Below are 15,208 nucleotides of genomic sequence, written 5' to 3'. Positions count from 1 at the left end.
GGCTGACTGGAGGGTTGGGGCTGACTCTGGAGGGTTGGGGCTGACTGTAGGGTTGGGGATGACTCTGGAGGGTTGGGGCTGACTCTGGAGGGTTGGGGCTGACTCTGGAGGGTTGGGGATGACTGGAGGGTTGGGGCTGACTCTGGAGGGTGGGGGCTGACTGTAGGGTTGGGGCTGACTCTGGAGGGTTGGGGCTGACTGTAGGGTTGGGGATGACTCTGGAGGGTTGGGCTGACTGGAGGGTTGGGGCTGACTGGAGGGTTGGGGCTGACTCTGGAGGGTTGGGGCTGACTGGAGGGTTGGGGCTGACTGGAGGGTTGGGGATGACTCTGGAGGGTTGGGGCTGACTCTGGAGGGTTGGGGCTGACTCTGGAGGGTTGGGGATGACTGGAGGGTTGGGGCTGACTGGAGGGTTGGGGCTGACTGGAGGGTTGGGGCTGACTGGAGGGTTGGGGATGACTGGAGGATTGGGGCTGACTCTGGAGGGTTGGGGCTGACTGGAGGGTTGGGGCTGACTCTGGAGGGTTGGGGCTGACTGGAGGGTTGGGGCTGACTCTGGAGGGTGGGGGCTGACTGTAGGGTTGGGGCTGACTCTGGAGGGTTGGGGCTGACTGTAGGGTTGGGGATGACTCTGGAGGGTTGGGCTGACTGGAGGGTTGGGGCTGACTGGAGGATTGGGGCTGACTCTGGAGGGTTGGGGCTGACTGGAGGGTTGGGGCTGACTGGAGGGTTGGGGATGACTCTGGAGGGTTGGGGCTGACTCTGGAGGGTTGGGGCTGACTCTGGAGGGTTGGGGATGACTGGAGGGTTGGGGCTGACTGTAGGGTTGGGGCTGACCTGGAGGGTTGGGGCTGACTGTAGGGTTGGGGCTGACTGGAGGGTTGGGGCTGACTCTGGAGGGTTGGGGCTGACTGGAGGGTTGGGGCTGACTGGAGGGTTGGGGCTGACTCTGGAGGGTTGGGGCTGACTCTGGAGGGTTGGGGCTGACTGGAGGGTTGGGGCTGACTCTGGAGGGTTGGGGCTGACTGTAGGGTTGGGGCTGACTCTGGAGGGTTGGGGCTGACTGTAGGGTTGGGGATGACTCTGGAGGGTTGGGGCTGACTCTGGAGGGTTGGGGCTGACTCTGGAGGGTTGGGGCTGACTGGAGGGTTGGGGATGACTCTGGAGGGTTGGGGCTGACTGGAGGGTTGGGGCTGACTGGAGGGTTGGGGCTGACTCTGGAGGGTTGGGGCTGACTGGGGGGTTGGGGCTGACTGGAGGGTTGGGGATGACTCTGGAGGGTTGGGGCTGACTCTGGAGGGTTGGGGCTGACTCTGGAGGGTTGGGGCTGACTGGAGGGTTGGGGCTGACCTGGAGGGTTGGGGCTGACTCTGGAGGGTTGGGGCTGACTGTAGGGTTGGGGCTGACTGGAAGGGTTGGGGCTGACTCTGGAGGGTTGGGGCTGACTGGAGGGTTGGGGCTGACTCTGGAGGGTTGGGGCTGACTGGAGGGTTGGGGCTGACTCTGGAGGGTTGGGGCTGACTGTAGGGTTGGGGCTGACTCTGGAGGGTTGGGGCTGACTGTAGGGTTGGGGATGACTCTGGAGGGTTGGGGCTGACTGGAGGGTTGGGGCTGACTCTGGAGGGTTGGGGCTGACTCTGGAGGGTTGGGGCTGACTGGAGGGTTGGGGCTGACTGGAGGGTTGGGGCTGACTCTGGAGGGTTGGGGGCTGACTCTGGAGGGTTGGGGCTGACTCTGGAGGGTTGGGGATGACTGGAGGGTTGGGGCTGACTGGAGGGTTGGGGTTGACTGGAGGGTTGGGGCTGACTGTAGGGTTGGGGATGACTGGAGGATTGGGGCTGACTCTGGAGGGTTGGGGCTGACTGGAGGGTTGGGGCTGACTGGAGGGTTGGGGATGACTCTGGAGGGTTGGGGCTGACTCTGGAGGGTTGGGGCTGACTCTGGAGGGTTGGGGCTGACTGGAGGGTTGGGGCTGACTCTGGAGGGTTGGGGCTGACTGTAGGGTTGGGGCTGACTCTGGAGGGTTGGGGCTGACTGTAGGGTAGGGGATGACTCTGGAGGGTTGGGGCTGACTCTGGAGGGTTGGGGCTGACTCTGGAGGGTTGGGGATGACTGGAGGGTTGGGGCTGACTCTGGAGGGTTGGGGCTGACTCTGGAGGGTTGGGGCTGACTGTAGGGTTGGGGCTGACTGGAGGGTTGGGGCTGACTGTAGGGTTGGGGATGACTGAAGGGTTGGGGCTGACTCTGGAGGGTTGGGGCTGACTGTGGGGGTTGGGGCTGACTGGAGGGTTGGGGCTGACTCTGGAGGGTTGGGGCTGACTGGAGGGTTGGGGCTGACTGAGGGTTGGGGCTGACTCTGGAGGGTTGGGGCTGACTCTGGAGGGGTTGGGGCTGACCTGGAGGGTTGGGGCTGACTCTGGAGGGTTGGGGCTGACCTGGAGGGTTGGGGCTGACTCTGGAGGGTTGGGGCTGACTCTGGAGGGTTGGGGCTGACCTGGAGGGTTGGGGCTGACTCTGGAGGGTTGGGGCTGACTGGAGGGTTGGGGCTGACTCTGGAGGGTTGGGGCTGACTGTAGGGTTGGGGATGACCTGGAGGGTTGGGGCTGACTGGAGGGTTGGGGCTGACTCTGGAGGGTTGGGGCTGACTGTAGGGTTGGGGCTGACTCTGGAGGGTTGGGGCTGACTGGAGGGTTGGGGCTGACTCTGGAGGGTTGGGGCTGACCTGGAGGGTTGGGGCTGACTCTGGAGGGTTGGGGCTGACTGGAGGGTTGGGGCTGACTCTGGAGGGTTGGGGCTGACTGTAGGGTTGGGGCTGACTCTGGAGGGTTGGGGCTGACTGGAGGGTTGGGGCTGACTCTGGAGGGTTGGGGCTGACTGGAGGGTTGGGGCTGACTGGTTGGGGCTGAATCGGGAGGGTTGGGGCTGACTCTGGAGGGGTGGGGCTGACTCTGGAGGGTTGGGGCTGACTGTAGGGTTGGGGCTGACTCTGGAGGGTTGGGGCTGACTGGAGGGTTGGGGCTGACTCTGGAGGGTTGGGGCTGACTGGAGGGTTGGGGCTGACTGGAGGGTTGGGGCTGACTCTGGAGGGTTGGGGCTGACTGGAGGGTTGGGGCTGACTGGAGGGTTGGGGATGACTCTGGAGGGTTGGGGCTGACTCTGGAGGGTTGGGGCTGACTCTGGAGGGTTGGGGCTGACTGGAGGGTTGGGGCTGACTCTGGAGGGTTGGGGCTGACTGTAGGGTTGGGGCTGACTCTGGAGGGTTGGGGCTGACTCTAGGGTTGGGGATGACTCTGGAGGGTTGGGGCTGACTCTGGAGGGTTGGGGCTGACTCTGGAGGGTTGGGGCTGACTCTGGAGGGTTGGGGCTGACTCTGGAGGGTTGGGGCTGACTCTGGAGGGTTGGGGCTGACTGTTGGGTTGGGGCTGACTGGAGGGTTGGGGCTGACTGTAGGGTTGGGGCTGACTGGAGGGTTGGGGCTGACTCTGGAGGGTTGGGGCTGACTGTAGGGTTGGGGCTGACTGGAGGGTTGGGGCTGACTCTGGAGGGTTGGGGCTGACTGGAGGGTTGGGGCTGACTGGGGGTTGGGGCTGACTCTGGAGGGTTGGGGCTGACTCTGGAGGGTTGGGGCTGACTGGAGGGTTGGGGCTGACTCTGGAGGGTTGGGGCTGACTGGAGGGTTGGGGCTGACTCTGGAGGGTTGGGGCTGACTCTGGAGGGTTGGGGCTGACTGTAGGGTTGGGGCTGACTCTGGAGGGTTGGGGCTGACTGTAGGGTTGGGGATGACTCTGGAGGGTTGGGGCTGACTGTAGGGTTGGGGATGACTGGAGGGTTGGGGCTGACTGGAGGGTTGGGGCTGACTCTGGAGGGTTGGGGCTGACTGTAGGGTTGGGGCTGACTCTGGAGGGTTGGGGCTGACTGTAGGGTTGGGGCTGACTCTGGAGGGTTGGGGCTGACTGGAGGGTTGGGGCTGACTCTGGAGGGTTGGGGCTGACTGTAGGGTTGGGGCTGACTCTGGAGGGTTGGGGCTGACTGTAGGGTTGGGGATGACTCTGGAGGGTTGGGGCTGACTGGAGTGTTGGGGCTGACTCTGGAGGGTTGGGGCTGACTGGAGGGTTGGGGCTGACTGGGGGTTGGGGCTGAATCTGGAGGGGTGGGGCTGACTCTGGAGGGGTGGGGCTGACTCTGGAGGGTTGGGGCTGACTGTAGGGTTGGGGCTGACTCTGGAGGGTTGGGGCTGACTGTAGGGTTGGGGCTGACTCTGGAGGGTTGGGGCTGACTGCAGGGTTGGGGATGACTCTGGAGGGTTGGGGCTGACTGGAGGGTTGGGGCTGACTGGAGGGTTGGGGCTGACTGTAGGGTTGGGGCTGACTGGAGGGTTGGGGCTGACTGTAGGGTTGGGGCTGACTGGAGGGTTGGGGCTGACTCTGGAGGGTTGGGGATGACTCTGGAGGGTTGGGGCTGACTCGCGAGGGTTGGGGCTGACTGGAGAGTTGGGGCTGACTGGAGGGTAGGGGCTGACTCTGGAGGGTTGGGGCTGACTCTGGAGGGTTGGGGCTGACTCTGGAGGGTTGGGGCTGACTGGAGGGTTGGGGTTGACTGGAGGGTTGGGGCTGACTGTAGGGTTGGGGCTAACTGGAGGGTTGGGGCTGACTCTGGAGGGTTGGGGCTGACTGGAGGGTTGGGGCTGACTCTGGAGGGTTGGGGCTGACTCTGGAGGGTTGGGGCTGACGGTAGGGTTGGGGCTGACTCTGGAGGGTTGGGGCTGACTGTAGGGTTGGGGATGACTCTGGAGGGTTGGGGCTGACTCTGGAGGGTTGGGGCTGACTCTGGAGGGTTGGGGCTGACTGTAGGGTTGGGGCTGACTCTGGAGGGTTGGGGCTGACTGGAGGGTTGGGGCTGACTGGAGGGTTGGGGCTGACTCTGGAGGGTTGGGGCTGACTCTGTAGGGTTGGGGCTGACTGGAGGGTTGGGGCTGACTCTGGAGGGTTGGGGCTGACTCTGGAGGGTTGGGGCTGACTGGAGGGTTGGGGCTGACTCTGGAGGGTTGGGGCTGACCTGGAGGGTTGGGGCTGACTGGAGGGTTGGGGATGACTGGAGGGTTGGGGCTGACTGTAGGGTTGGGGATGACTGGAGGGTTGGGGCTGACTCTGGAGGGTTGGGGCTGACTGCAGGGTTGGGGATGACTCTGGAGGGTTGGGGCTGACTGTAGGGTTGGGGATGACTGGAGGGTTGGGGCTGACTGGAGGGTTGGGGCTGACTGGAGGGTTGGGGCTGACTCTGGAGGGTTGGGGCTGACTGGAGGGTTGGGGATGACTCTGGAGGGTTGGGGCTGACTCTGGAGGGTTGGGGCTGACTGGAGGGTTGGGGCTGACTCTGGAGGGTTGGGGCTGACTGGAGGGTTGGGGCTGACTCTGGAGGGTTGGGGCTGACTGGAGGGTTGGGGCTGACTCTGGAGGGTTGGGGCTGACTGTAGGGTAGGGGATGACTCTGGAGGGTTGGGGCTGACTGTAGGGTAGGGGATGACTCTGGAGGGTTGGGGCTGACTCTGGAGGGTTGGGGCTGACTCTGGAGCGTTGGGGATGACTGGAGGGTTGGGGCTGACTCTGGAGGTTTGGGGCTGACTCTGGAGGGTTGGGGCTGACTGTAGGGTTGGGGATGACTGGAGGGTTGGGGCTGACTGTAGGGTTGGGGATGACTGAAGGGTTGGGGCTGACTCTGGAGGGTTGGGGCTGACTGGAGGGTTGGGGCTGACTCTGGAGGGTTGGGGCTGACTGTAGGGTTGGGGCTGACTCTGGAGGTTTGGGGCTGACTCTAGGGTTGGGGATGACTCTGGAGGGTTGGGGATGACTCTGGAGGGTTGGGGCTGACTCTGGAGGGTTGGGGCCGACTGTAGGGTTGGGGATGACTGGAGGGTTGGGGCTGACTCTGGAGGGTTGTGGGCTGACTGTAGGGTTGGGGATGACTCTGGAGGGTTGGGGCTGACTCTGGAGCGTTGGGGCTGACTCTGGAGCGTTGGGGCTGACTCTGGAGCGTTGGGGATGACTGGAGGGTTGGGGATGACTGGAGGGTTGGGGCTGACTCTGGAGGGTTGGGGCTGACTCTGGAGGGTTGGGGCTGACTCTGGAGGGTTGGGGCTGACTGGAGGGTTGGGGCTGACTGGAGGGTTGGGGCTGACTGGAGGGTTGGGGCTGACTGGAGGGTTGGGGCTGACGGGAGGATTGGGGCTGACTGGAGGGTTGGGGCTGACTGGAGGGTTGGGGCTGACTGGAGGGTTGGGGCTGACTCTGGAGGGTTGGGGCTGACTGGAGGGTTGGGGCTGACTCTGGAGGGTTGGGGCTGTCTCTGGAGGGTTGGGGCTGACTCTGGAGGGTTGGGGCTGACTGGAGGGTTGGGGCTGACCTGGAGGGTTGGGGCTGACTCTGGAGGGTTGGGGCTGACTGTAGGGTTGGGGATGACTCTGGAGGGTTGGGGCTGACTCTGGAGGGTTGGGGCTGACTCTGGAGGGTTGGGGCTGACTGGAGGGTTGGGGCTGACTCTGGAGGGTTGGGGCTGACTCTGGAGGGTTGGGGCTGACTGGAGGGTTGGGGCTGACTCTGGAGGGTTGGGGCTGACTCTGGAGGGTGGGGGCTGACTGTAGGGTTGGGGCTGACTCTGGAGGGTTGGGGCTGACTGTAGGGTTGGGGCTGACTCTGGAGGGTTGGGGCTGACTGGAGGGTTGGGGCTGACTGGAGGGTTGGGGCTGACTCTGGAGGGTTGGGGCTGACTGGAGGGTTGGGGCTGACTGGAGGGTTGGGGATGACTCTGGAGGGTTGGGGCTGACTCTGGAGGGTTGGGGCTGACTGTAGGGTTGGGGCTGACTCTGGAGGGTTGGGGCTGACTGTAGGGTAGGGGATGACTCTGGAGGGTTGGGGCTGACTCTGGAGCGTTGGGGCTGACTCTGGAGGGTTGGGGCTGACTGGAGGGTTGGGGATGACCTGGAGGGTTGGGGCTGACTCTGGAGGGTTGGGGCTGACTCTGGAGGGTTGGGGCTGACTGGAGGGTTGGGGCTGACTGTGGGGGTTGGGGCTGACCTGGAGGGTTGGGGCTGACTGGAGGGTTGGGGCTGACTGGGAGGGTTGGGGCTGACTGGAGGGTTTGGGGCTGACTGGAGGGTTGGGGCTGACTGGAGGGATTGGGGCTGACTCTGGAGGGTTGGGGCTGACTGGAGGGTTGGGGCTGACTGGAGGGTTGGGGCTGACTCTGGAGGGTTGGGGCTGACTCTGGAGGGTTGGGGCTGACTGTAGGGTAGGGGCTGACTCTGGAGGGTTGGGGCTGACTCTGGAGGGTTGGGGCTGACTGTAGGGTTGGGGATGACTCTGGAGGGTTGGGGCTGACTCTGGAGGGTTGGGGCTGACTCTGGAGGGTTGGGGCTGACTGGAGGGTTGGGGCTGACTCTGGAGGGTTGGGGCTGACTCTGGAGGGTTGGGGCTGACTGTAGGGTTGGGGATGACTGGAGGGTTGGGGCTGACTGTAGGGTTGGGGCTGACTGAAGGGTTGGGGCGACTCTGGAGGGTTGGGGCTGACTGTAGGGTTGGGGCTGACTCTGGAGGGTTGGGGCTGACTGTAGGGTTGGGGATGACTCTGGAGGGTTGGGCTGACTGGAGGGTTGGGGCTGACTGGAGGATTGGGGCTGACTCTGGAGGGTTGGGGCTGACTGGAGGGTTGGGGCTGACTGGAGGGTTGGGGCTGACTCTGGAGGGTTGGGGCTGACTCTGGAGGGTTGGGGCTGACTGTAGGGTTGGGGCTGACTCTGGAGGGTTGTGGCTGACTGTAGGGTAGGGGAAGACTCTGGAGGGTTGGGGCTGACTCTGGAGCGTTGGGGCTGACTCTGGAGCGTTGGGGATGACTGGAGGGTTGGGGATGACTGGAGGGTTGGGGCTGACTCTGGAGGGTTGGGGCTGACTCTGGAGGGTTGGGGCTGACTGGAGGGTTGGGGCTGACTGTAGGGTTGGGGATGACTGGAGGGTTGGGGCTGACTGGAGGGTTGGGGCTGACGGGAGGGTTGGGGATGACTGGAGGGTTGGGGCTGACTGGAGGGTTGGGGCTGACTGGAGGATTGGGGCTGACTCTGGAGGGTTGGGGCTAACTGGAGGGTTGGGGCTGACTGGAGGGTAGGGGCTGTCTCTGGAGGGTTGGGGCTGACTCTGGAGGGTTGGGGCTGGAGGGTGGGGCTGACTCTGGAGGGTTGGGGCTGACTCTGGAGGGTTGGGGCTAACTGTAGGGTAGGGGATGACTCTGGAGGGTTGGGGCTGACTCTGGAGGGTTGGGGCTGACTCTGGAGGGTTGGGGATGACTGGAGGGTTGGGGCTGACTCTGGAGGGTTGGGGATGACTCTGGAGGGTTGGGGCTGACTGTTGGGTTGGGGATGACTGGAGGGTTGGGGCTGACTGTAGGGTTGGGGCTGACCTGGAGGGTTGGGGCGACTCTGGAGGGTTGGGGCTGACTGGAGGGTTGGGGCTGACTCTGGAGGGTTGGGGCTGACTGTAGGGGTTGGGGCTGACTCTGGAGGGTTGGGGCTGACTCTGGAGGGTTGGGGCTGAATCTGGAGGGTTGGGGCTGACTCTGGAGTTGGTTGGGGCTGATCTGGAGGGTTGGGGCTGACTCTGGAGGGTTGGGGCTGACTGGAGGGTTGGGGCTGACTCTGGACCTATATGTTGCAGGGCCTAGGTATAGCATAGCCATTAGGGGAAGGGGCTGCCTAGTAAACTACATGTTGGGATGCAGGGGGCGGGGTGTACAGACCCCAGAGCTGTGCTGCTGGTGTGGGCTCAGCACACACTTTAGCATGTATATGGGGGGCTGGTGAGTCGTCAGGGGGACTTTGTATGGGTGTGGGGCGTCAGAGGGGTTCTATGTACCGTGGACAATGAGGGGGGCTTGGTTCTAACTTTCTAGGTCTGTTAAAATAAAGTAAAGTTTGTTATTTTAATTACGTAACTATTGGGCCAATAAAATAAAATCTCTCTTTCTCTCCCTCTCCCTCTTTCCGTCTCTGTGGCTGCCTTTTTCTCTGCCTGCCCAGACTTTAATATGGTTATGATTAGAGACGGGGGCTAGGGGGGGAGGGAGGGGGGAGGAGGGGGCTCATATTTACTGCAGGGGTAGTGGGGGAGGTGCAGTGTAAAGACAAATCGAGAGAACTAAGAGGGAGAGAGGGATCTGAATAGGGCAGAGGAGGGGAGGGGTTGTGTTTGTTTGCATTCGGGCTGAAATATGAAAAACAAAAGAAAGCGGGGACAAAAAGAGAGGAGAGGAGAGAGAAGAATGGAATAAAGTTATGTCCTCTAACAAATCAGTCCCCGCCTTGCAGCACGGGGCTCTGGCCACTTCCCCTCCTCTTCCCCTCCCTCCTCCACTCTCTCAATCTCTCTCCACCCCCTCCCTCTGGGTCCCCTGTCTCTCTCCCTCTCTCTCTCTCCACCCCCCCTCTCTCAGTCTGAGGCAGTTGGTTCGCTCCGCTGTGCCTTATGTGTCTGGGATGCAGCAGTGAAAGAAAGAGAGAGAGAGAGAGAGAGAGGGAGAGAGAGAGAGAGAGAGAGAGTGGGAGCTGTTATTTAGGTCTGTTTCAGCAGACAGGGAGCAGCTCGCCCTAGGGCAGGGGGAGACGATAGAGCAACACTGAACTCAGAACAGCACATTCAGCTACAGATACAGCCAGGCAGGAACCAGCCCTGCATTCCAGCTGAGGGGAAGGGAAAGGAGGTATAGAAACAGAAGTGCCTGCAGGAAAGGATAGAACAGACGACAGAGGGAGAGAGAGAGAGAGAGAAGGAAGGAAGGAAGGAACGAAGGAAAAGGTAGCAGCAGGCAGCAACACATCAGAGCTACAGGAAGGGTTTGAACTGGGACCTTCACTGCTGCTGCTACTGTTGTTGTTGTTGTTGTTGTTATTGTTGTACTACGGTAAGGTGACCTAGCTACTCCAGGAACAAGGAAGGGGGGGGGGTACAGCAGCAGGTTTAACCTGTGTGTTCTCGGAGGTAGGGACTAGGAAGGGGGTACAGTAAAAGGAGGTTGAAAGCTCCACCACCATGTTTGACTGTATGGAAGCTCTGGGGATGGGCCCACGCCAGCTATATGATGTCACCAGCCGGGGTGCGTGCATGCTGCGGAAGGCAAGCCCCTTCTTCGCAGGGCTGGACCCCTTCGCTTGGACCGGCAGCGCCAGCGTTCAATGTAAGTCAATGGCATCCTGTTTGCATGTCCTGTGTCATGCTCTTCCACTGAGCTAGCTGGCATCCGATTCAGTGTGGGCCGTGGAGGGGGTTTTGTTTACCACAGGCTGTACTGCTCTCAGATCTGCTCGTGGGCTGACTGTCAGGGCTGAAGGGGCTAGAGACCTGTGTGTGTATTTGTGTGTGTGTGTGTGTGTGTGTGTGTGTGTGTGTGTGTGTGTGTGGACAGGAAGAGACTGGTACTGGAGCCTGTTGGGACAGCTCCACTGGCTACCCAGGGACAACTAGCTAATGCTACGATATAATATGCTAGCCTCTGGGTGTGTGTGTTTGTTTGATTTCTGAGTGGCTGCAATGCTAACCCACAGGTTCAGGTTTCACTGTGGCAATGCTAACCCACAGGTTCAGGTTTGACTGTGGCAATGCTAACCCACAGGTTCAGGTTTGACTGTGGCAATGCTAACCCACAGGTTCAGGTTTGACTGTGGCAATGCTAACCCACAGGTTCAGGTTTCACTGTGGCAATGCTAACCCACAGGTTCAGGTTTCACTGTGGCAATGCTAACCCACAGGTTCAGGTTTCACTGTGGCAATGCTAACCCACAGGTTCAGGATTCACTGTGACAATGCTAACCCACAGGTTCAGGTTTGACTGTGGCAATGCTAACCCACAGGTTCAGGTTTCACTGTGGCAATGCTAACCCACAGGTTCAGGATTCACTGTGACAATGCTAACCCACAGGTTCAGGATTCACTGTGACAATGCTAACCCACAGGTTCAGGTTTCACTGTGACAATGCTAACCCACAGGTTCAGGTTTCACTGTGACAATGCTAACCCACAGGTTCAGGATTCACTGTGACAATGCTAACCCACAGGTTCAGGTTTCACTGTGACAATGCTAACCCACAGGTTCAGGTTTCACTGTGACAATGCTAACCCACAGGTTCAGGTTTCACTGTGACAATGCTAACCCACAGGTTCAGGATTCACTGTGACAATGCCAACCACCTGAGTTTTGACCTTGTGGGGTAGGTTAGGTTCTGTATACAAAACAGAAAAGAGTAAGAAAGTATAGATGAAATATTGAGAGGAAGAGAGAGAGGGAGAAACCTGACACTTTCGACAAAATGTCAGCCATCCACATGACATTGGTCTTGTTCCCTTCACAATCGCCTCTGTGACAGCTACTAGTGCTTTCCATGTGGAGACTACAATGGGTTTTGAATCTAGTCTTTTTTTATATAAAGTAGACATAAAAAGCGGTCTTCTAAAAACATTTCTGTGCTCCTTGTATTTTTAGTTGGAGGTATTGTTGGTGTTTATGTTTGTGTGTAAGGATTTTCCTCTCGAGCTAAATAGCTATAAATTAATCAGTAGATTAATTATTGAATGGATGAATTTATGAATAAATGAGTAACTTGGAATGTTGCTAGGCTTCAGAAGAGCCAAAGGGTCTTGCCAGATTTCTTTTCTCTCTCTTTTTCTGTCAGTGTTCACATTTTTCCTCCCTCGCTCCCTCCTTTCCAGACTTCAGACACTGCTCTGGCTCTAACAACAGGCCTGTCTCAGATAGACAAAACTGGGGTCAATTTCCATAGGCGTCCAGGGGGCCTGTGTGGCTGGGAGAAAGAGAGGGACTGTGAAAAAGGAGTGGGGGTGTGTTGTTCTCTTCTAGGGAGCAAGCCAGAAATGATACAAGCAAGAAGAAATACACAACACACCATCAAACTACGAACAATCTAGCTAGTTTAGTTGTTGCACACAAACAACACGTTTGCTTGCTTCTGTTCGTGTGTTCCCATTTAGTTTTTTAAAATCCTTTTGAAACCCAGATGCTGTGTTGTGTTCACACTGAGGGTTGTTTTTCAGATTTTATTTGTTCAACCTTCTGCTTTTTTGTTCCTTTTTACTGGATCTTGGGGGCAGTCATCTGTCTTCATTACTCGTGAAGACACCAGCGTTTCAGTGGCTGTCATACACACTGGGCTCTCTTTAATGAAGACAGATGCCCTGTCAGGACAAGGGAGGCCGAGGGGGACTCCATGCAGACCAGCCTCTCCTCTTCTGCTTTTCTTTCTTCTTTCTTTCTGTCTCCATTCTTCTGCTCTTCTCCTCTCCTCTCTTCTCTCCTCTCCTCTTCTCTTCTCGTCTCTCCTTTCTTCTCCTTTCCTCTCCTCTCCTCTCCTCTCCTCTCCTCTCCTCTCCTCTCCTCTCCTCTCCTCTCCTCTCCTCTCCTCTCCTCCTCTTCCCTTCTCACCTTTCCTCTGCTCTTTTTTCCTCTCCTCTCTCCTACAGCCAGCCAAGGAGCTCTGATAATAACAAAATATTTTTTTATTTAGTCAGAGACCTCACCGCTCTCACCGACCCACACAACCATTTAAAACGTAGCCAGTCAGGTCCCAAAGTTATTTTATTTTTGTTCTTTCTTCCAGGAAATCAAAGAGAACGAACGATCGGTCAGTTGGTGTTGCTGTGCTTGTGTGTGTGTGTGTGTGTGTGTGTGTGTGTGTGTGTGTGTGTGTGTGTGTGTGTGTGTGTGTGTGTGTGTGTGTGCGCTAGTGTGTGTGTGTGTGTGTGTGTGTGTGTGTGTGTGTGTGTGTGTGTGTGTGTGTGTGTGTGTGTGTGTGTGTGTGTGTGTGTGTGTGTGTGTGTGTGCGCATCTGTGCTTCTGTGTATGTGTGTGCTGTGTACTGTTTTAGTCCTTCTGTGCTTAATCTTAGTAAACAAGGCGACCCTATCCCACACGAGGAGCAGCCATAATATCTCTCCTTACTGAACCAGTTGGCCCTCATTGTCCTCTACAATGAGGCAGATGAATTGATGTTTGAGTCTGATCTCTCATTAGGCCTGGCCAGCTGCAGAGCACAGTGACCTGTGTCTTAAATGGCACCCTATTCCCTATATAGTGCACTACTTTTGGCCAGAGCACTATAGCTATGGCCTATGTGCCCTGGTCAAAAGTAGTGCACTATATAGGGAATAGGGTGCCATTTGGGACACAGGTGAACCAGGGAGCTAGCCGCAAGCTAGAGAGCTAAACCCTCCAAAGTAAAGACACTCAGCTAGGAGAGCTCATCTACTCAGCTCTGTTCTCATAGCATTAACAACAATCAGAACTTCTTGAGTCTTGAGTCCCAGTCAGCTGCTTAAAGTGTGACACCATTTCTTAAATTTGGCCTAGATATTCTGTGAGTTTATTTCTGTTTGAGGGAGAACTCTAAAATCAGAGTAAATAAAGATTTTAACAAATTTTTATCAAAGATTTTTAAACAGCCCCCCACAACTCTATATGCAATTTTGCTCTATATGCAATCTAAACATTACCAACATGGGGACTCGTTGTGGAGTTATCTTTTGTGATTTTATAACAATTCTGACATACAGATGTCATGCTTTAAAAACAATTTTTACTCAGAAGCAAATCTGGAAATCAGTGGGTTAGGTTTTGAATTTCCTGGGGTTTTTCAATGTCATTGCTTTTTGTCTCAATCTGTTTAGAATCAAAGGGAGTTTTAGTGTGTGGTCATGATCATCTTTTCTGTTTTCTGTCTGGTGGTTGGAGACTGATGCTTTTCTGTCCAATGTCAGAGGTTACAGAGAGGCTGTGGGCTGGCCAATGTCAGATCCACAACATGTGTGGTGTCCTTGTCTGCCTTTTGAGAAGGAGGAGCCTTTTAAATGGCTGTTATTGTGTAGCCTACTGCTGTTTAAGTGTCTGTTATGTAGCTGGAACTAATACACCAGGGCTGGATGGAAAGGAAAATGGTGAAATGATTTAGACATACGCCAATAAGCTAGAAATTACTCAACTGTCATACTAGATGACATTTGATGATATGAAGAAAGGTTCATGAGCTTTTTCTTCACTTGCTGTGTTACTGTGCTTGGAAGGATAACGCAATTTATCTCTAATTTATGGACAGGAAAAGGATAATGATTTAGTCATACGATAATAGTTTATTCATATGTCAATGATAGCAAAATGTGTACCAGATGCCAAATGATGATGTAAAAAAGATTTCCTGCCTTTTGCTTCACTTGTCATGTTAATCTTCTCATGCAGTAGATTTATCATCTCATACTGTAGTATTAGAAAAGGGGTTATATTTTTTTTAATTTAATCTTTATTTAACTATGCAAGTCAGTTAAGAACAAGTTCTAATTTACAATGACGGCCTACCCTGGCCAAACCCGGACGATGCTGGGCCAACTGTGCGCTGCCCTATGGGACTCCCAATCACTGCCGGATGTGATACAGCCTGAAATCGAACCAGGGACTGTAGGGACACCTCTTGGACTGAGATGCAGTGCCTTAGACCGCTGCGCCACTCGGGAGTTAGAAACTTGGTGGTTTAAGCCCTGAATGCTGATTGGCTGACAGCCATGGTATATCAGACCGTATACCACGGGTATGATAAAACATTTATTTGTACTGCTCTAATTATGTTGGTAACCAGTTTATAATAGCAATAAGGCACCTCGGGGGTTTGTGTATGGCCAATATTCCACGTCTAAGGGCTGTGTCCAGGCACTCTGCATTGCGTCGTGTGTAAGAACGGCCCTTAGCCGTGGTATATTGGCCGTATACCACACCTCCTCGTTCATTATTGCTATTATATTTGATGTATTATAGTAACCAACAGAGTCATGTTTACTGTCTAACTGTACCTTGGCCTATTTGAATTGTTTTGACTTTGATATCCCCCTCTCCTTACTGTCGATATATTCACAATCATGTTATGTGGTAATAACGGATAACACTCTATTAATCAACACACACACACACACACACACACACACACACACACACACACACACACACACACACACACACACACACACACACACACACACCCCCACCCCCACACACAAACCTCTTTGTTTTCCCTTAATGTGCTGTTCAATGTGAATTGATGAGCTAATTAAAACAGGCGCTATATCTTTCTGGCTTGGAGGGCAAGACAATTGCGTCCCAAATGGCACCCTATTTC

General features: G+C 56.5%; 1 protein-coding gene across 2 annotated transcripts in view; it reads left to right on the top strand.

Annotated features, from left to right (window-relative positions):
• Window positions 1-15,208, top strand: part of LOC106572508 (retinoic acid receptor gamma-A) — a 122,044-nt gene that overhangs the window by 62,116 nt on the left and 44,720 nt on the right. Inside the window, exon 1 of one of the 2 annotated variants that reach the window (XM_014146737.2) lies at window positions 9,521-10,215. The exons of the other annotated variant lie outside the window; for it this stretch is intronic. Within the exon in view, the coding sequence (XP_014002212.2) occupies window positions 10,071-10,215 (145 nt within the window). The 5' untranslated portion in view covers window positions 9,521-10,070. Of the gene's footprint in view, window positions 1-9,520; window positions 10,216-15,208 lie in introns of those variants that run through there. 2 annotated transcript variants of the gene reach the window in all.

This window comes from Salmo salar, chromosome ssa15, assembly GCF_905237065.1.
Source record: "Salmo salar chromosome ssa15, Ssal_v3.1, whole genome shotgun sequence".
In the NCBI taxonomy this organism is placed as follows: Eukaryota; Metazoa; Chordata; class Actinopteri; order Salmoniformes; family Salmonidae; genus Salmo; species Salmo salar.
Note: the sequence above shows the minus strand (reverse complement) of the source record. Positions and strands in the feature narration are given on the sequence as shown.